General features: G+C 43.2%; 1 protein-coding gene across 4 annotated transcripts; it reads right to left on the bottom strand.

Annotated features, from left to right (window-relative positions):
• Positions 1–2319: 2319 nt before the first annotated feature.
• Positions 2320–20323, bottom strand: ldlrad2 (low density lipoprotein receptor class A domain containing 2). Of its 4 annotated transcripts, none has more exons than XM_088617527.1 (5): positions 19830–20323; positions 8222–8728; positions 6150–6299; positions 5123–5284; positions 2320–4929 (listed from the first exon to the last, which is right to left on the bottom strand). In XM_088617527.1, exons 2-5 carry the CDS (start codon positions 8682–8684, stop codon positions 4685–4687), a joined length of 1020 nt encoding a protein of 339 aa, XP_088473653.1. In that variant the 5' UTR covers positions 8685–8728; positions 19830–20323; the 3' UTR covers positions 2320–4684. The 4 variants fall into 4 exon arrangements, with proteins under 4 accessions (XP_088473653.1, XP_088473650.1, XP_088473652.1 ...); XM_088617524.1 differs by lacking the exon at positions 19830–20323 and adding an exon at positions 13502–14149; XM_088617526.1 differs by lacking the exon at positions 19830–20323 and adding an exon at positions 11874–12032.
• Between the last annotated feature and the right edge of the window lie 12 nt (positions 20324–20335).

Below are 20335 nucleotides of genomic sequence, written 5' to 3'. Positions count from 1 at the left end.
AAAGAAATGGTTCTTCTCCATCCCAGGCAAATTACAAATCTGGGCTGTTTGAAAAGAGTGGTGATTTCTTTTTCCTTTTGACAGAGCTGAAATGAAGAAGCACAAATGCTTCTACTTTCTAACCTCAGTTTAACGTAACGGTAGAGTAAAAGCTGAGGGCCGACCATCAGGGGGAGCAGGGCAGCTGGATCACCATGTCGAGAAGGGTGTGACGCTGGCCAAGACTCCTGTAGAGGATGATTTCGAGTTGGAGTCGAATCGGGAAAGGAGGAAGCTGAAAGAAATGCCCTGGTCTGTGGACTGTGACAGGGCGTGATCGCAGCCATCATTAACAAAGGCTGGGAAAGCACAGAGCAGAGCAACACAGTCATGCCCAGCTTCAAGTGCGCATGCTTAGAGAATGATAGCAATAACCTCATTTCAATGTTGAAGGGAGCAATATTTTGTCCCATTTTTATTTTTTAAAAATCACTTTGAAGGCATGACTTACGTACTTACGAAGTACGATCATCAGCACTTCCCTTGGATTCACCACAGACACGTGATACTGTTTTACACAACGAATTGTTTAACATATAATATATACCAGTAAGCCACACTATGAAGGCTGCTTTGCTGGGTTTCACATTTAATAGTATTAATTATAATAGTTCCTTGCACTTATACAGTATAGCGCTTTTCTGGACACTCAACTCAAAGCACTTTACAGGTTATGGGGACTCCCCTCTACACCCACCTGGATGATATGACGGCAGCCAGAGTGCAACAGTACGTTATACTATCTACAGTGTACTGTATATAATTATAATAATAAGAATTGCTTACACTTATATAGTGCTTTTCTGGACACTCCACTCAAAGCGCTTTACAGGTAATGGGGATCCCCTCCACCACCACCAGTGTGCAGCCCCACCTGGATGATGCGACGGCAGCCATAGTGCGCCAGAACGCTCAACTCACACCAGCTCTCAGTGGGGAAGAGAACAGAGTGATGAAGCCAGTTCAGAGATGGGGATTATTAGGAGGCCATGATTGGTAAAGGCCAATGGGAAATTTGGCCAGGACACCGGGGTAACACCCCAACTCTTTTCAAGAAATTTTTTATGACCACAGAGTCAGGACCTCGGTTTTACATCTCATCCGAAGGATGGCGCCTGTTTACAGTATAGTGTCCCCATCACTACACTGGGGCATTAGGACCCACATGGACCGCAGGGTGAGAACCCCCTGCTGGTCCCACTAACACCTCTTCCAGCAGCAACCTCAGCTTTCCGAAAAGGTCCAGCTCCAGCGGGCTGCCAGTTGTGAGTCGCAGGGTGCTATGGCGGCTGCCCAGAATTTGTGTGATCTATCTCTGACATTCTGATAGTATAATAATACTATGTATTAAAATACACAGGGTAATTACTAATGGTCTAAATGGCCCTTTCGTGATGTACAAAAATGTTTTCATTCAATATGTTCTGTGTGGGGGGACAACACAGTGATGCAGTGCTGCCTCGCTGCACTGTGGCCCTGGGTTCAATTCTGGACCTGGGATGCTGTCTGCGTGGAGTTTGTACGTTCTCCCCATTATCGCATTGATTTCCTCCATGTGCTCTGGTTTCCTCGCACAGTCCAAAAACATACTGGTAGGATAACTGGCCTCTCGGGAAACTGGCCCTGGTGTGATTATGTTTGTGTCTGTCTGCTCTGCATCCTGGGGGCATCCTTCTGCCCATTGCTTGCTGGGATATATAGCCTCCGGCTCCCCCTGATCGTGAATTGGATGAAGTGGTTAGAAAATGGATGGATGTTCTGTGTGCAGAAATATGTGAACGGATAAAATGCACAAAGCTGGAAGCTAAAAGAATGCAGGATTTTACTGTGCACTGTTAGTGCGCTGTGCACTATGTTAGTGCACTATGCTAGTGCACTGTGCACTATGCTAGTGCACTGTGCACTATGTTTTGAAAGGCAAAGGAGGAACATCTGCTTGATGTGCAAAAAGCAAACACCTATTGCTTCTGTGTTTGAAAAAACAAAAATAGAAACATTTTAAGACTTCTACCTTTTCAAGAAAATCTAGGATGTTGAGCTTTTTTTGTGCTGTTTGCAGTTGGCAAACACCTACTGCTCATGTTTTTAAAAAATAAAATCGACATTTTTTTAGACTTCTACCTTTTCGAGAAAATCCAGGATGTTGGGCTTTGTGTGTTGTTCCCATGGGATAGTCAATATCCTGTTGGTTGGTTTCAGAACTCTGATGTGTTCTTGTAAGGACAGTTAAGGACAATGTTTAGCTTATCTAAAATGCCCAAAGTCTTTCAGTCTTTAATGTTTGCAGTCAATTGTCAATTTTATTGAGACAATACAAAGGACAAAACCAAGAATATCCAAGCATTTCTTTACACCATCTGCAAAGACACTAATTTTATTTATTATAATAGCATTACATTACAATACTTTTTTTAAAGTCACAGGGGTAGCCTGCCTGAAATTCGTGTGTATCTACAGTATTGAGACTCATTTACATCATATCTAGTTGCAACCATTTTATGTTTTGTAAAAAAGACCTTCCCTGGTATTCTTTCATCTCAAAACCATCACTTTACAGGCAGAATTAACAACAATATGAAACAACTAACAAGCGACAAATGTTCACTCAAAAACTATAATCCTTCCATATACGAGTTTCATTTGTTCCTCAAAAATTGTTCATAAGGTGAAAACATCCATAAATCAAATAAAATTCGCATTAATTCCTCCGGCATCTCTGACTGGTTCCAGGAGTCAAAAATATTCCTTTAGACACCTAACCTTCACCTTAATACAGCACAGAATGGTACTTAAGTATGAAAACAATAACACTAATTATTCAAGTAGCGTGCTTAAAGTCATTAGGCAATGCATAAAAAATAGCAACACTCCTGCTCAATTACAGTACAGTACTGTAGTTACTTTACATTGTTATAGTCATTAGCACATGCATACACCTTAGGTACCGTCCTATACTATATGCACTTAACACAGACTCAAGCCTTAATTATAATAAAAGTTCAAATGTAATACAAAATGGTAAATTCCTCAATTTTTAAAAAACAAAACACACCAAAACTGAACATCTGAGAAGATAAGAGAAATGTTCAATCTTTGCAATGCTTTATGAGAGCCCAGCACATAAGAGTAAAAATCTACTCATTAAATGCAATATAGGAATGACTACATCTCATATAAATGAAAACACGTAGAGTGGTTTCTCGTACAGGGACGGATTACTGTACATGATTAAATGAAGCCCTCCTGAAGAGCCCTGTGTTGTCGTGCCAACTCCAGTCCTTTGAGAGTCACAGAACTTTGTTCAAAATTAATACTTAATCTCACTTTACCTGAAGAATGTCCCAGACTACAATTCTGGAGCTAAAGAATGTTGATTACTGCTTTAGTTGTTCCTTCTTTAACTCCCTGGATCTATCTGAAAAAGTGAGTTTTTCATGGCAAACCATCTCAGGAGAAGGCATCCTTTTTCTTCTGTTTGTATTTCAGTTACATTCTTCATTACTAAGGGATGGTGAGCTCTTCAATTGGAGTATGTACTTGACCTTTTTTATTTTCGGCACTTAAATAAACGTCTGATGTGGAACATTAAGCCTGTATCTAGTCTGTAGCCTGTAGTCTTTCCAAACAGCACTCACATATGTATGTTTTTAACTGAAAAGCTGAGAAGAATTTGTAATTTTTTTCATATTAGTATGCAAGTGGAGTCTAATTCCAGCTCTGCCTGCTTACCAATGTGAAAAACTATATTCGGCTGAGTATATTGGAACTGAAGGACTGAGTATTGGTATTTCAATATATTTTGTAAGAACGTTTCCCAAAAAGCAAGGAGTCTCTAAAAGCTGAAGTGCTGGTTGCAGTTGACAATTATTTTGTTCATTTTTTTTACAGCAGCAGCAATAAATCATCATCCAAGGACCAGTTGGAACGTTTTATTTGTATGTGTAGGCCTGAGTGTGAATTTTTGCCCTGGAACAACATAGTTAAAGAAGTTGTTCGTCACCATGGAAACCACGGAGAGAACTGCAGCCTAAAGACAACCATTGCAACTCAGGACTTTGATCAGATTATTCCTTTCCTCAACAAAGGGCTGCCTGTCAGGGGGCGACAACATCACAAGCGGACGTAAAGGCAGACAAAGCATATATGAGCAACATCTGTTACCAGGGCAGCTGGCATTATCTTTAACACAAATGACTCGTGATGGAAAAAGATAGCATTATGCATGAAATACTTCTGTGTCAGCTAACCACAATTTAAAAAGCTTCCATCCCAGCAAATAAATGATACTAATATGACACTGCAATTCAAGACTTCATCGTTATTGCCTTGATTCCTAAACAACAGAAGCTGTTACAGAGATAATGATAGAGAATTCCTCTCCTGAAGGTTTCGGTATTGTATGTTACACCTCAAGTGACTGACAATCTAGTAAGGTTTTAGGTATAAATACTCTGTGCATGACCATCTTGGTGACAGGATTTATAGTCTTTTTACCACGTTTATGAGATGCTGTTGAAAATACGGAATGATCACTATCTCACGCTCACAGGGGGGAACTCTCGGAGATTTTATCCAGAGACGGGGAAAGTGATCGGCGATTCCAGGAGACTCCGGGGCTCCGGCGCTGACCGGTTGGCGCCCCAGGCTACATGGCCACCGTGGTGCTGTTCTGGGGAGTGACCTTGGCCAAGCGGAGCTCCTTCCTGGAGCAGCTGCGAGTGCACAGCTGGCAGGAGGCACAGGCCGAGTTACAGCACGGGATGAACCGGCAGACGCTGACCCTCCACAGGAACCAGCCAGGGGACCAGCAGCACCAGAAGAGCAGCACCACCCCAGCTATCACCCCCAGCGCAATGTACAGGGCAATGAGAGACACGTACGTCTTCTTATCTGGGGAACAGAAGAGGCAGGCAGCCGGCAGTGAAGAGACCACATAATAAAACAAAGGGAACATGCAAGACAAGATGACAAGATGGGAAACCTAAGACATGAGGCACTGAGATGAACAGGAGATGCCAGCTATGGAGGCAAGGGGAGTTGTACAACATGTGATGTAGGCTAAGGCCTAGGGAATCTCACCTACCTGTGATGGAGTCAGGCTGGGGAACAGCATCTGGAGACAGAGGCGGAGTCTGCAAGCTGCCAGCACAGCTCTGATTGGTAGGTGAGGTGTCAGTGGGCGGGGTTAAGATGGACGGAGATGAGGTCATTCCTGGGGACTTCGTTGGAACTGTGGAACTTGGCCCTTTATGAGGAAACACAAGAAAGGCGTTCTTTTCCCTCTTCACAAACTGGCACACAGATACACCATAATCACAGGGACAATAATTTGATTTGGCCAAATTTCAGGTTTAGTCCACTCGCATATTAGAAATGACTCACTGATATCTGCAGATACTTAGGCCATTCCTTGATTGAAAAGCACTACTAAGTGTGAATCCTGTGCAGTGTTTTTCGTTTGCTTCATTGCTGATGATGAGCCTTAGTTAAGAAATCCTTAACCTAAACAAATCAGAGGTTTCACTGCTCACCCTGACCTAGTCAGGATCTGTCAGTAATAGTTGTGTCAGTGTTTTTGATTGTTTCAAGCTCATTTTTTAAAAATGTCAATGAAGACTGGTGGTGTTTTTTTTCTGAAGAGCATAAATATTAACTGTCATAAAAAATTAAACGCAAATCCCTCAGAATGTTTAACACATGACAGTAAGTCTCAAACAATTACACACAACTTTCAGGATTTAGCATGAATTTTGTTGAAAAAAATGTTCTTAGTGCAAAGCAATCTTGATATTTGCAGTTGAACACAGTGTTGAAAAAGCAAACATTTGGATTGTAGCACAATTGTTAGTTAATAAGATAGTGGTAACGAGTCTATAAACTGTAAATGACCAGCCACAAACATACCAATGCCTTTTCATACAATCTTAAATTGTCATTCTTGTGCTTCTCATTGTGACAAATTGACCTTCACTGTAGAGTTGTCAGCCAATCGATGTTTTTTTTTTTAATTCAGGAGGTATGTAGGACCAGCTCAGTGTAAATGAGACTTCACAAAAATAACAATTTATGAACAAGCTAATTCATTCCCATTTGAACAGAGTTCTACTGACCTCGGCATTCTGCGGGCGGTAGAGGTGACTGGTCACTGCCATCTCCACAGTTGTCCAGCCCCCGGTCATCACAGACCAGGTTCATGGGAATGCATTTCCCATTGTGGCAGGAGAAATAGGGCTCACCGCTGCACTCAGAATGGTTGAACCCTAAAACCTCAAAGACAACAACAAAGTAAGGATCAAAAAGCACCAACAGGCTACATCCACACTTTAGAAACCAACCACACGTTCTTGTAGTGTTAATTACTTATATATTTAGCAATTGTCTGAAGAAACAAGAACTGATACAAGGATGAGTGAAGGAGGGTGACAGCACTCCAGTTCAGGACTCTTTTGAAAGCCTATGACTTTAGAACATTATACTGATTAAATAATTCACATTTTTTATCGGCCTGAGGTGTGACAACAGAAATACAGCTACCCACTTAAAAATAAGGATCTTGCTCAAATTAAGCACAGCTCCTGGTCAAGTAAAATGAGAAGCCCACTGAAATCCAGACCCATGTTCTCAACATTCGCCATGTGATCAGTTGATCAGTTGAGTTAGGAATTTCTTGATGATGATCAATGATCTAAGACTCAGGCAAATCTTTGCATTAAGATTAATGAGGGTGCAGGAAATGGTGCCATTTTCCATGGAAATGTTTTGAAATCATCTACAGCTGTTATTGTATTTCAAGTTCTTCATGAGTGGCTGAAAAGCTATAATCTCCTATGAATCTTTGATGAGGATCCAGCCCACCCTGGAACTGCCTTTATGATTACGGGTAACCAGATATATATTTACTATCATAACTTGAGACCAAACAAGGGTCTATGCAGTGGGGGGAACAGGGGTCCTCCCTCTCCAGGGTGTTCCACACACATCTATCAATGGGCAAGATCACAGCACTCAATTTCGGGGGTTCAAAGGGGGTAAATTCATGGTACAGGTCCTGCAGCAGATGACCCCTTCACTGGGACATGACTGGAGGACAACCTAACATGAACAGATGTTGCTACATTTACCGAAATAAAGGCAGGTTAAACAGCAAAGTGTTATAGGCACCTTGTGCTTAAAACAAAACCATCTTATGACTCCTGTTCTATAAACCTATTAATCAGCCCTTGTATAAAGTTGGAATGGTCGGTGTGTATAGGGTGTAAATAAAGGGCCAAATAAAGGTTTTCACAGATCTACACATGCAGAGCATGGTTTAGAAACAGCAAATCATTCACATCATCAATGAAAATAGCACTGCTCAATCCAGGAAGCCGGACATTATGCAGACATCCCAAGTCCCCTGGAAGTGAGTGTCTCCTCCCTGCATGTGAGATTACTCAACGGGACCGGTGAGTTATACTATCTATAGTGTACTGTATATAATAATAATTATAATAATTGCTTACACTTATATAGCGCTTTTCTGGACACTCCATTTAAAGTGCTTTACAGGTAATGGGGACTCCCCTCCACCACCAGTGTGCAGCCCCACCTGGATGATGCGCCGGCAGCCATAGTGCACCAGAACGCTCCCCAAACATCAGCTCTCAGTGGGGAGGAGAGCAGAGTAATGAAGCCAATTCATAGAGGGGGATTATTAGGAGGCCATGATTGGTAAGGGCCAATGGGAAATTTGGCCAGGACGCCTGGGTTACACCCCTACTCTTTTCGAGAAACGCTCTGGGATTTTTAATGACCACAGAGAGTCAGGACCTCGGTTTTACATGTCATCTGAAGGACGGCGCCTGTTTACAGTCTAGTGTCCCCATCACTACACTGGGGCATTAGGACCCGCATGGACCGCGGCGCGGGGTGAGTGCCCCCTGCTGGCCCCACTAACACCTCCTCCAGCAGCAACCTTAGTTTTTCCCAGGAGGTCTCCCATCCAGGTACTGACCAGGCTCACACCTGCTGAGCTCCAGTGGGTTTGCCAGTTGTGAGTTGCAGGGTGATATGGCTGCTGGCGATAATATATATATATTCTAGTATCTATAGTTTATTGCATATATATTACAGTATCTATAAAAAATATCCCTGAAATCCATTTTTCAAAGTGTCTAAAAAAATTAAAAGTCCGAACTCTCACCGAGCCTGAAGGACGTAAAATCCCCGACGAAGTCCACTCTTGGCTGTGTCCCCCTGGTCACCAGCCGCAGCGTCAGGTAGTTCCCTGTGGACAGAACAGGTCTGGGCAGGCTCTTCCCACACAGCGGCGGGCCCATGACCGGGGCGGCCTTGTCCCTGCCGTCGTAGAACTGGATGTAGGAGCCGGCGTGACAGGGGTCCGGGGCTCCGTCTCTGGGCGTGGCCTCACTGCGAGGTCCAGGCCCCGTGGGCCCGGCGGAGAGGAGCTGCCGCGCGCCCTCGGGGGGGGGGCTGGGGTGGGGCTGGCTCAGGGAGTTGACCCTCAGGAGGCTGTACACCAGGAAGAAGCGGAACTGGAACTGCACCTTGTCTTTGGGTGAGGCGGCCTGCATGGTCAGGTGACAGTCTGTTCCCATGGTGACGAAGTAGTACTTCCGGGACTCCCTGTGCGAGTTGACTATCATTCCGTCTCCATGGATGGTCTGCCCACAGAAGTCCACTAGATTCACTGGGAGGAACACGGAGAGACTGTTAACCACTGGGACTGTCCGAAATTATTCTTGCTTTGTTCCTGATGAAGATATACTGTAGCTGCCACATGGCCTGATAGTCCCTCTTGGTATCCCGAGACAGAATATATACTGATAGAAAAAAGAAATGCAACATTTTCTGGAATGAGAATACTACAGTGCCTATAAAAAGTATTCACTCCGCTTGGCCTTTTTCACATTTTTCTGCTGTTCACAAACAGTCCCCACCCAACCTGATGGAGCTTGAGCAATTTGCCCAAGAAGAATGGGCAAAAATTCCAGTGTCAAGATTTGCAATGCGGATAGAGACTTATCCAAAGAGACTCACAGCTGTAATTGCTGCTAAAGGTGGTCCTACCAAGTATTAACTCTGGGGGGGTGTTTGTTATTTTTAATTAATTTAGGAAACTATCACTTATCACTTTGATATTATAGAGTACTTTGTGTTGATGAGTGGCAGAAATACTCAGTTCAATACATCATGGTTCCATGCTGCAACACAATAAAATGTGATAAGGTCCAAGGGGGGTGAACACTTTTTATAGTCACTGTATAAAGTAGTTATAGTTTATGTACTTTCACAAAAAGTTGTCAATTTGTTTTAAGCCCTCTGACCAGCAGTACAGCTTGTGCAGTGAGGCACTGCAACTTGCCGATCACACGAAAGCTCGTTAGGTGCACTTTTACCCAACGAGGTCCAGGTGGAACAATGCCTGATCAGGTCACCTTTAAAAAGGCCTTAATTCGAAGCTTAGGTCACTGCAAGAAAAAGGCCACACTTAGTCAGTTTTCTGTGCATTTCATAATGCCTCGAATGTCACCAGAAGCAAGGGAGAGGGCCATTGGCATGCTGCAGGCAGACATGTCGTTTTCCAGCGTTGCCAGACACTATGGAGTAATCTGCTCCACTGTTTCCTGACTGCAGAGAAGGTTTCAGCAGACCGGCAGGACAGATGACCGTCCAAGATCCGGTCGCCCTCGAGTGACCACACCAGAGCAGGACTGACACATCAGACTGGTTCATCTGAGAGATCGTTTCAGATCTGCCACCCATACTGCTGCTTAGACTGCCGGCAGACACAATGTCCACATCAGTGACAGGACAGTGAGGCTCCATGCTGCTGGCCTTAGAGCAAGGCGACCTGTCAGAGGCCCTCTGTTTACACCTCCTAGACGTCACACACAACTGTCTTGGGCCAGACAGAGGCTGCGATGAACTCGTCAGCAGTGGCATCAGGTCCTCTTCATGGATGAGTCACTCTTCAGCCTGTTCCACGCAGACGGGAGGGCCAGAGTGTGGAGGAGGAGGTGTTACGTTTCTTTTTTCCCATCAGTATATCTGACCCAATGTGAAAGCCATTATTATTTTATTACTGGCTAGCCAATATTTTTTTTGAACAAGCTATGCGTATTCTAAATTTGCGAGACATCTTCACTAAGATAGATAACATTTTTAGTTGTTTTTTTATATAGATATGAAGGATAATTTAACAGCAGTATAAATACTATTACTGTAAGATGCTTTACTACTGTACATACTTTTGAAGTACAAGCAGACAAAGACACCATTTCAGATTCCCCGTTTTTGTTCATCTAAAGGAGATTTACAGCATCACTGGCAAAACTTAGCACCAGCTGTGGTGTCAGTGCAACAGAATGAATGTCTCAACAGTCAAAAGGAAAGAGACTGATCTTCAAGCTTGATATGTACCGTGGAACACCCAATACGATGTTTTAACTTCACAAGAACAGATGAAAATGAAGTCCAAATTAAAAAGTAGAAAGAAAAAACACAAAGTTTCAGCTGTTGTGTCTTCTTGAGGAGTGAGTCAAGAGAGCCCAACAGTCAAAATGTTGCACATTGTTTCTCTTTTCTGTTTTCCGGAGTGGAAATAACCTTATTTGTTCCTCTGCAGCCCCCACACACTAATGTATCATAGCTCCTCACCCACACCTCTCCATCCGAACATCACCTGCAGAATACCTACTGCAGTGTCCTTTTCTTTCTTCAGGGTTAAAGAAGACCTTCTGTCCCAAGTACCTTGAGACAAACTGTTGTCCATCTGAAGAGGTAATAGATACCTACTCTCCTAAAAAAAACTCATTCCGCTTTTTCCTCAGCAATTCCTATTGGAAAAGTTGTAATCTGAGACTCACTGTTTAGTCATCTTGAACTATACATGAATATTTGTTTTCGAATAAAAAATGAAGCACTTAAAAGCCAAGCACTTTTGTCAATAACCTGTTACTGACAGGTACAAAAACCACAACAAAATTCTATCAGGTTTAAAGTATTGTTTTCAATTAAGGCGCAGGTGCTGCGAATGTAACGTATTCCTGGAAATGTTTTCGTGGTGCGTCTTTGAGACTAGGATGGATTTCATTAAGCTGCACTAGATCGTACACTTTAAGGTATAAAAAAGGCTATTGTACTCACATTTGTTTTTGCTTTTTAAAGCCTAAAAAAAGTCACCAAAATAGCTGCCTTGTCCGTCTTGCCAGGGAAAACGGTTTTTAATACTTTTTACAGGGTTAAAGGCTTTACGACATGCTTAGCCGTTATCTATCACGAGCAGTCCTCTCGGCCTCACCCATTTGGAACGAAGCCCTAATAATACAAAGATTTATCACCTCGTGGGCATTTATTAGTCCCGTTTCCACGGGTGAATGCCACTCGCTTCAGGACTGCTTCTCAGGAATGTCACAGGGGGAGCTTCGTTTGTGGGAACCCACCCATGATTCAGACCCTCGGCAAACACATTTCCTCTTCACTGGGAAAGCAAAACGCCAACTCGCAAATAAACTTTTTACTGGGGTACAGCCGCATGGAGGAGAACAGTTTTAGGAAGTTACGGCGCCTTTCGAGCGCTGTGTACTGTGCGGCAGCAGTGTTCTAATCAACATTTGGAAATGACCCATGATTCATTTTTCTTTTTTTTTTACTTTCTTGGGACAAAACCCTGTATCGTTAAACGTTTTTATCACAATGCGTCTTAAAATACTCCACATTCTGTCCCAATTCTGAGTGCAGTTATTGCTCTTGTTAAAAATCTGGTTAACATGTAAAAAGTGAAAAACATCTTACATCTGTCATTTGAATAAATTTTAAGTGTTTGATATTACCTTTTCTAGATTACGTCTCAGGGATTGGGTTTGCCTAAACATACACTGAATCTTCATCAGTTGCAACCTCATGTATATGAAACGGTCCTATCTTTTTTTGTTTCACCTCTTAAAGAACCTTATCCGACTATTTCTCTTTGTCCGCAAAATCGCAATCAAAAAACAGATTGAAAACCATTTACCAATCATTTTTTAAAAATCTCCTTTCAAAATAGTAACAGGCTTTTACTAAATTACATAACGGAATCATGTACAGCATGACGAAAAAGCCATTGATTATATGTACTGTATGTGGAAAGAATCCGAGCTCACAAAACCTTGCGTTTTACGTGATATAATTTCGCCAAATGTTCTTTTCTTTTGGACTCTCTGGGCGAGAATTGGAACACCTGCAGCTACCAAAGTTACCCGTTTTAAAAAATTGCCAAAACAAGCTAGTTTTGTAAAGCACATGCGAAAGCTCTCGGAATGTTTAAGGGTTCTGTATTGATATCGTACAATATATTAGGTCGATAGCGTTACATGCTTTCGGGAACAAAACCACAGTTTTAAACAAAAGCGCCTTCTGGTTTGTTTGCGCACAATGCGTGCTCGGGATGTCGAATGCTAAGTGGATCGTAGGAAGTCCAAACAAAGCGCACAGACTGCGCAATGAAATCTGTTCACAACCGCAATGTCAAAAAAAAGTGTCGCCTACAACTAAAATGTTAATTGTCGATTTAGAAAAAAATAAAAGGAACTTAAATCTTAATTGGATGGGGAGAATTTTGGCAGGGAGAGGAAAAACAACGCTTTGAAATAGGGTGATTTATAGAGCGATTTTTTTTTGTTTCTAGGAATAACTGCAAGCCTACAGAATAGAAAACCAGCATGAGTCAATGGAAGAAGGAACATAGTTTTAAAATTTGGTATTCAAAGGCAAAGGAAACGGGCCCCTCTTTTAATTGGATAAATAAAAATAAATACCTTTCGTGGAAACTTATAACTGATTTATTAAAGATATAAAAAAAGAACATTCATATTGAGTTTTGTAAGCGTTGTCAATTTGTACTCCACAGGCTTAAAAGGGGACGTAATGCACTGTAAATGCATGCAAATGTGTTTGCTGGTGTGTTTCATTAATGGGCATTAATATAATTCATACATTAAAGATGTTTCTTTGCCTATGCTTTAAATGTATGTAAATCAATATTGATGCATTGTTTTGTCAGCTATAAATTCCACAAACATTCTAAACAAACGTTAAACAACGTTTTGAGACACTATATAAACGCTTTACTTCCTTGCTTTCCACAATAAAAATCATTTGTACTGCACGTAAATATTTTTTTTTTACAATATTATTGTCTCTGGCGGGCAATAAAGCCAGTTAGTAGCCTATTACGTTTTCATTCATCAGAAGTTTTGTGGCCACAAAGCTCGGGGCAGGTCAAAGAGAAGCGCAACTTAAAAGCTACATAACGGCAATGGTACATAATTCGCACAAACAAAAGTGCTAACGGGCTGCCAAGAGCTACAGATAAATTAAGCACCCGGGACAAAATGTCAGGCTAATTGCAAGTGGGATGTGGAAATATACAAATGAAGCACCCTATAAATCTTAAAAATGGATTCCCTTGTCTCCTTACCTGTCTCGATGGCATGAGCCCGGAGTGTCATAAAGTTTAGCAGAACAAATAGTTTTGACAGGCGCTGTAACCGGTCCCTCGCGTCAGCCATTTCGACATTCCTAAATGCGTCTCGGCTGTTCCCAACGAGCACTCCACTTCAGCCGCGTGACACGGGGGTTCCCCTTAAGCCAACAACAGCTGTTTCTCTATGGAGCCCAACTGCAACCTCCACCGACAAACGCTAACACGTCGCCCTTGAATTTCCAATGCAGGCGTCGGGGGAGAAAGCGGGATGGGTGTACTGGTGATTGATGCTTTAAAAAAAAAACAAAATCTTATTTTTTTTCTTATAAATTTGCGATATCCCGTAGAGATTAATAACTTGACTTTTGTGTGTAGCTTATCCCTCTCTTTGTTTCTGGGTGTCCTTGGATCACCATGACAACGGCGCTAATTTAAAGGGTCAACACGGCCCGTATAGTGGCTATTTGCCCCCGTACAAAGAAAGAGGTTAGTGAGAAAGTAAGGACCTTGTAAACACACAAGATTACTTCAAGGACCAGAAATATCAGGCGAAAGAAGCTGGGGATCCGTTTTTATCGCAGTGAGAACGTTATAGACCGAAGGACGTTTTTTAAATCATTATAAAAAAAAACAGAGATCCGAAACTGATCTTTTCAAAGTAAGGTCTGTCAGGAATAAGAATAAAATAACCTGTGCAACTCAGCATAGTACAGTATGCAACGACTTCCTTTTTAATTAATGAAAAAGTTCATTAAAGAGGCCATTTGTACGACGCGAACGCCGGGATCACCACAGAATGTTTGCCCTCAATGAAAAACCTTGCAAAAAAAATCATTTATGTAATAAACGTGAACAGCAATCGACTGCAGTAATAATAAAACATGAAATTGTGCCACCATTTATTAAAAAGTCGTATATGCGTGGTAAGTGTCTTGGCAACGTGAAGAATGTACCGTAAAGTAAGACTAAACCCCGAGCTGTTGACTCGTACAGTGCGTCTCAACGCGATCACAGATCATTAGGAAACTCACTGACTGACTAACTGAAAGCACGGCTTTGAAACGCGAGAGAATGCTATGCGAACATGCAACCTCCACGAAGGACAGACCTCAAGAGCTGTGAGCCAAGCCGACACCTGTTAATGGTGCCAGTTAACCGGCGTGATTCTAATAACGCGGTAGCTGTTAAAGTCGTAGCTGTCGAAGTTTTAGAATCCAGCTGGACCTGCATTCACAAAATGAATTTCATCCGTAACATTTCAATTTTGCCCAAACGCCAGGGTCATCTATCCTGTAGTTTGAACGAAAGTAATCTTGTGAATACACATCCAACTAAATCCGGAGAATGGCACAGCTGAGCGAAACTAATTTTTCAAAACAAAAACAAACATTTGATGGAGCTAACACATCGGCTGGCCACAATATTAGAAACCCCTAGTCACAATTAATGGGACTCTCTCAGTGGGTGGCCCTGAGAGTCTGGGACAAGGAGCAAAGGAGGCTTTTATCAGCTTCTCTGTCCAGAACAATCCACAGAAAAGTGTCCCCTCACAAGGCCAGTTGCCCAGAAACCATTAATCTACCAGTAAGTCTTTGGACTGTGGGGAGAAACCAGAGCACCAGGAGTAAGCCTACATAATCACACAGAGAACATGCAAACTCCACACAGACAGAACCCCAGGTCTGGAATTGAACCCAGGACCCCAGAGCTACAAAGCAGCACTGCTAACTGCAGCACTGTGCTGCCCCTACTCCGAACAACTGGCTTTAAAACATTTGCATAGCTGCAGAATTAAGTCATTTCACTTTGTGTGGTAAAACTGGAAATCTTAATGATTGTAAGGCTGTGAAAGTTCTCAATTAACATAAACAAGATAATATAGTAAAGGAAGTGCACTGCAGAAATTATTCAATTTCAACTTACATTAACTCTTTAGCATTTTTTGTAATTATAATATTGCTGTAGATGAGGGATCACAATACACAGTATATCTTTTTATATAGATTTCCTAAGGAAAAGAACGAAAATGATAAAACATAAGACGTGGATTTGTGGTATAAAGTATCATTTACATTCAGAAGAAGACTGAGAGGGAAAGGTTTTTTTTATAAGAAGTCAGCACACAAGTGGAAATTAACAAGAGATGTTTTTTTTTAGTATTTTAGTCTTGGATGCTTGGAGTGAATCGATCCATTCATTTTCTAACCACTTTATTCAATACAGGATTGCGAGGGGAGACGGAGCCTATCCCAGTGTCAGGGATCCTCAAGGAAAAGGTATACAGATCCTGTGCAGACGCAGGAGTAGGTACTGTAGGTGACGAAGCAGGCGAACAATCCGGTACGTCAGGCGAGTCCGTGGTCAAAAGGAGAAAGGTGGTTTGAAATCCAGGAAGTACAACTAGTGGCAGAATCCAGAATCCAGAATCCTGAATCCAGAATCAACACCAGGTAGCGCTCTCAAGCAGTAGACTCAATACCGAGCAGCGGGAAGCGGGTTAGGATGGTTTACATTGTGCTGATGGATTAACACGTAAGGCGGCGCTCGTTATTATTAACCCGCTGCTGGTACTGGTCAGTTCTTTTGTAAGATGATCTCCGCTGGCTGGTGGTCGTGACACCCAGCGAGCAACGGGCGCAAGGCAGGGTACACCCCAGTGCATCGCAGGGCACACACAGACAAAGGCATGCAGAACGACATCGGAGCACCCGGGGGAAACCCACACCGTCACACGGAGAACAGGGAAACTCCACGCAGACAGCATTCCGGGTGTGGAACTGAACCCACCCCTACAGTACGGAAGCGCATTGCTGCCAAAAAGGGGGAAAAAATCGTCCCTTAATCTCGTTATTACGAGGTAGCAATGATTACGTCAGTGTACAGTATGTACAACCTGTTAAGTTGTGCACTGAACGCATCCAGTACGGATTTACTTTCGACTGGGGTTTAGTTATAATGACACCATGCAATTTTTAGCCAATATGAACAGAATCATTATAAGCACGAGGACCAGTTTTGTGGGATTTAGAGATCAAAGCAACGACGGTTCCGTTATGAACAGTTACACGTGCGGTCAGTCCCACCGCTTAAAACTGAAAGTCCGCACGTAGCGATATTGTAGGTATTAAATGACAATTGCGCTATCGCGTGATCACATAAAGTACGCAAGAATTACTACCTGGCAATTACGAAATAAGGGAGAGGATTTTTAACTTTAATTTAGTGGCAGCAATGCGCTTCCGTTCTACAGTGATCGAGCCAGGTGAGTGGAGCTGTGCATCCTGAGATCCCATTCAGAATTCACTGCCGGCTGGTCCTGGGTGCCGTCGCATCATCCAGGTTGGGCTGCACACTGGTGGTGATGGAGGGGATCCCCATTACCTGTAAAGCGCTTTGAGTGGAGTGTCCAGAAAAGCGCTATATAAGTGTAAGCAATTATTATTATTAGTACCATGTATAACGTCACTTGGGGGGGATAAAGGCGCTATATAAATGTAATAAATCGCTCATTCGAAAAACGCACGAGGCTGGGTTACATTTAATAGAGAGCCCCCCCAAAATCAGTTTTCCTTTTTGCTAGAGAACCACCTGAGCGTTTTTTTTGCGTTCGTTTGTGTCTCGCGGGGATCGTCAGTCCACTGGATTGGTGAAACCGGAGTCTTGGGTGGACACGGCATTCTCACGGACACGCACGCGTCGGCACGGATCCTGCATCCTCCTGCCCCCTGATTATTTGGTTGTCTGCCACGCGAGTTAGTCAGAGGTACAGTATGCGCGCCTCCGATCTGCGGAGGGGACGAGCCCACGTTCGCAGTGGGAGGGGTGTGATGTCACCCTCTGGGTATTTTCAGTTCAATTCAAGGGCTTTATTAGCATGACCGATGGGTACAATCAGTGTTGCCAAAGCAAATAAAATGAACATGAAACAAAACAAAAAATCTACAGACGTATTACAGACATTTACAACCTAGACATATCACAAAATATTGACATATACTGTAAACATATTGAGCATTATTGGGGGACAGACTCACTGTTCCTCAGGCTGTGGCAGGAGATCACATACTGGGCTGCCAGTTCAACTGAGTTCCCTCCTCCCTGTTCCAGTAGGATTGGGACCTGTTGTGGGAGACCGCTGGCAGGTGTGGGAACTCTGGGATTAGATTTCTGAATATAGGGAAGAATGTTTCACTAATCCCGGAATATCTGTCACAGTGCAGTAGGATGTGCACCCCTGACTCTATTTCTCCCCGCTGGCAGTGTGTATCTAAGAGCAGAGGGCAAGACGGGAGACCATACTGCGTAGGTAAGGATCGACATTAAAGTACTGTGGCAAAAACGCATCTAGCCCTTCTGTGTCTAAGCAAAAATGCACCATGTTAAGAGTTCGGAATTAAAGTCCCATCCATTCCCAGCGCAGTCAGGCCAACCCTGTTAAAAGGCCTTACGGGGAAGAAAAAATCAACAATATTTTATGTGGGTAGCTGCGTCAGCATGCGTAGGCTGCAAAGGAACAAGTAATAGGTTTATTCCATGCTGAAAAAAAGAAGAAAGAGAACACAACGTTTCGGCCGTGGAGCCTTCTTCAGGTGTGTCACACACACCTGAAGAAGGCTCCACGGCCGAAACGTTGTGTTCTCTTTCTTCTTTTTTTCAGCATGGAATAAACCTATTACTTGTTCCTTTGCAACAATATTTTATGCATTGGTTTAAAACACAAATTATCAAAGAAAACCAGACGGTACGCGTTTATAAACCAGAAATCGAGTTATCTCAAAAAACAAAAGCAGGTGTCGTATCCATTCCAGCATCCCCTGGAAATGTCCCCCCCACTCCGAAATGCGCACGCGCCGCTATCTCGGGGACGTCTGGTTTCCCTCACCCTCCACAGATAAGAGTGATTTATTTGTAACGCATAAGGATAGAAATTGCACAGGGCCCTTATGTGCTTTCTTTCGGGTTCCCCTATCTTGTGTAAAGAGATTTTAAACATAATTTAATGTTTTTAAAGGACTCGAATCCCTAGTGAACGCATGAAATAGGCCGAGAAAGCGATATAAACGCACACAGACACGGGGCTCCCGGTTGTCCAGATCGTACTGAGCAAAGGCTCCAACATCCCTGCGGGAGCTGCCTGCGTCATTCAGTGTCCCGGAAAGTGCTCCGGCGCGCCTGCGCGGGATGGAGCTGGGTACGGATTCCCGGGGGATACCGAACCGGACACGACCGCCGGTCTTGCTGCGGTCACTGAGCGTTCACCGTCTCAGCCCTGCCAAGTCAAAAACCCAGAACTTCATTTTCGCAACAAGTAAAAGAAAACAAAACCCCCGTTGTTGACTCGGGAAGCGATACACCCACCCATCCCTTTCGTAACTGCTTATCCAGCTGAGACCGGCCCAGCAAGCAACGGGCGCAGGTCAGGGTACTCTCTGGGCCCACACTCGGGCCGGCTTTCCCAGAAGCCACATTCATCTGTCAGCATGTTTTCGGACTGTGGGAGGAAACTGGGAAACATTTCTCAGAGCAAATCCAGGCGGTCCGGCCCTGTAAGGGATGTATGAACTGGCTTCATCACTCTGCTCTCCTCCCCACTGAGAGCTGATGTGTGGGGAGTGTACTGGCGCACTATGGCTGCCGTCGCATCATCCAGGTGGGGCTGCACATTGGTGGTGGTGGAGGGGATCCCCATTACCTGTAAAGCGCTTTGAGTGGAGTGTCCAGAAAAGCGCTATATAAGTAAAAGCAATTATTATTATTATTATTATTATATAGTAATACACAGTATAATAATTGGTGCCCGCAATTCAGGCTGTGTATAGCGCAGCATGGGTCTATACAGAAATGCAACGTTAAACTATGTGAAGTGGCGATACCAGTATATTTTGATACCAATGTGACAAAGAATGGGGAGCTAGGGTCTTCTTCCCCGTGTTTCTCCGCCGGATAAGGACGTTGGAGCCGTCAGGGGACAGCAGTGAACACCAGCTACCCCTCACCGTTTCGAGCGATATACTTCACGGCAAAAAAAAAAAAATGCCCACACCTCTTCTCAAGCAAGCGACTAAGACGTCAATTTTTTTTACCAGTTTTTTCAACATCAGAAAAACCAAAAAAAAAGGATCAAAACAGATACAGAAATAGACGCACTTCACAGCCAGAGGAATTCACAATTCTAAAAGCAGAAAATTAAGCTTTTTACATATTTCCATCGTATGTCTTGCATTTTGATTATTTACATTTCTAATAGAATGTGAATAAAAAAAGGAATTCTACCTTAAAAGCATTAATAGAGGGAGCAGTATTAATTATAATAATTACTTACACTTATATAGCGCTTTTCTGGACACTCCACTCAAAGCGCTTTACAGGTAATGGGGATCCCCTCCACCACCACCAGTGTGCAGCCCCACAGACCATTTCCTTTTTGTGGATGAAGTGTTTCGCCAAAATAACAAACAGATTGATCATAAAAACCTATCTGTTATCCAAGGCAGGTCTAACAAAATCTAAAAAAATATAATATCAGCATCTCTCAATTGAACCTTTACATTCAAATCTGCACCAAGAGACGGAACTTTTAAAAACGCTGGCGTTGCAGAATGAACGCCGGGCGAGTCGCAACCAATTTCCTCATTGACAAGATCTCCAAAATCCCTCCGGCATTTAACTATGGTTGGTCAACCAAACAAGCAGTGTGTATCCATTAAGCGCACACTTATGTGCTATAAACCCTTTATTTCGCTTTAGTGTGCGCGTTTCTAAGGCGCCGACGGGCTTGAGCGCGCTCTCCGGAGCACCTGCCACCCCGCTCGCCCGAGCCCCCATCAC

This window comes from Lepisosteus platostomus, chromosome 23, assembly GCF_059453375.1.
Source record: "Lepisosteus platostomus isolate fLepPlt1 chromosome 23, fLepPlt1.hap1, whole genome shotgun sequence".
NCBI classification, from domain to species: domain Eukaryota; kingdom Metazoa; phylum Chordata; class Actinopteri; order Semionotiformes; family Lepisosteidae; genus Lepisosteus; species Lepisosteus platostomus.
This window is presented reverse-complemented; position numbering and strand designations above follow the sequence as displayed.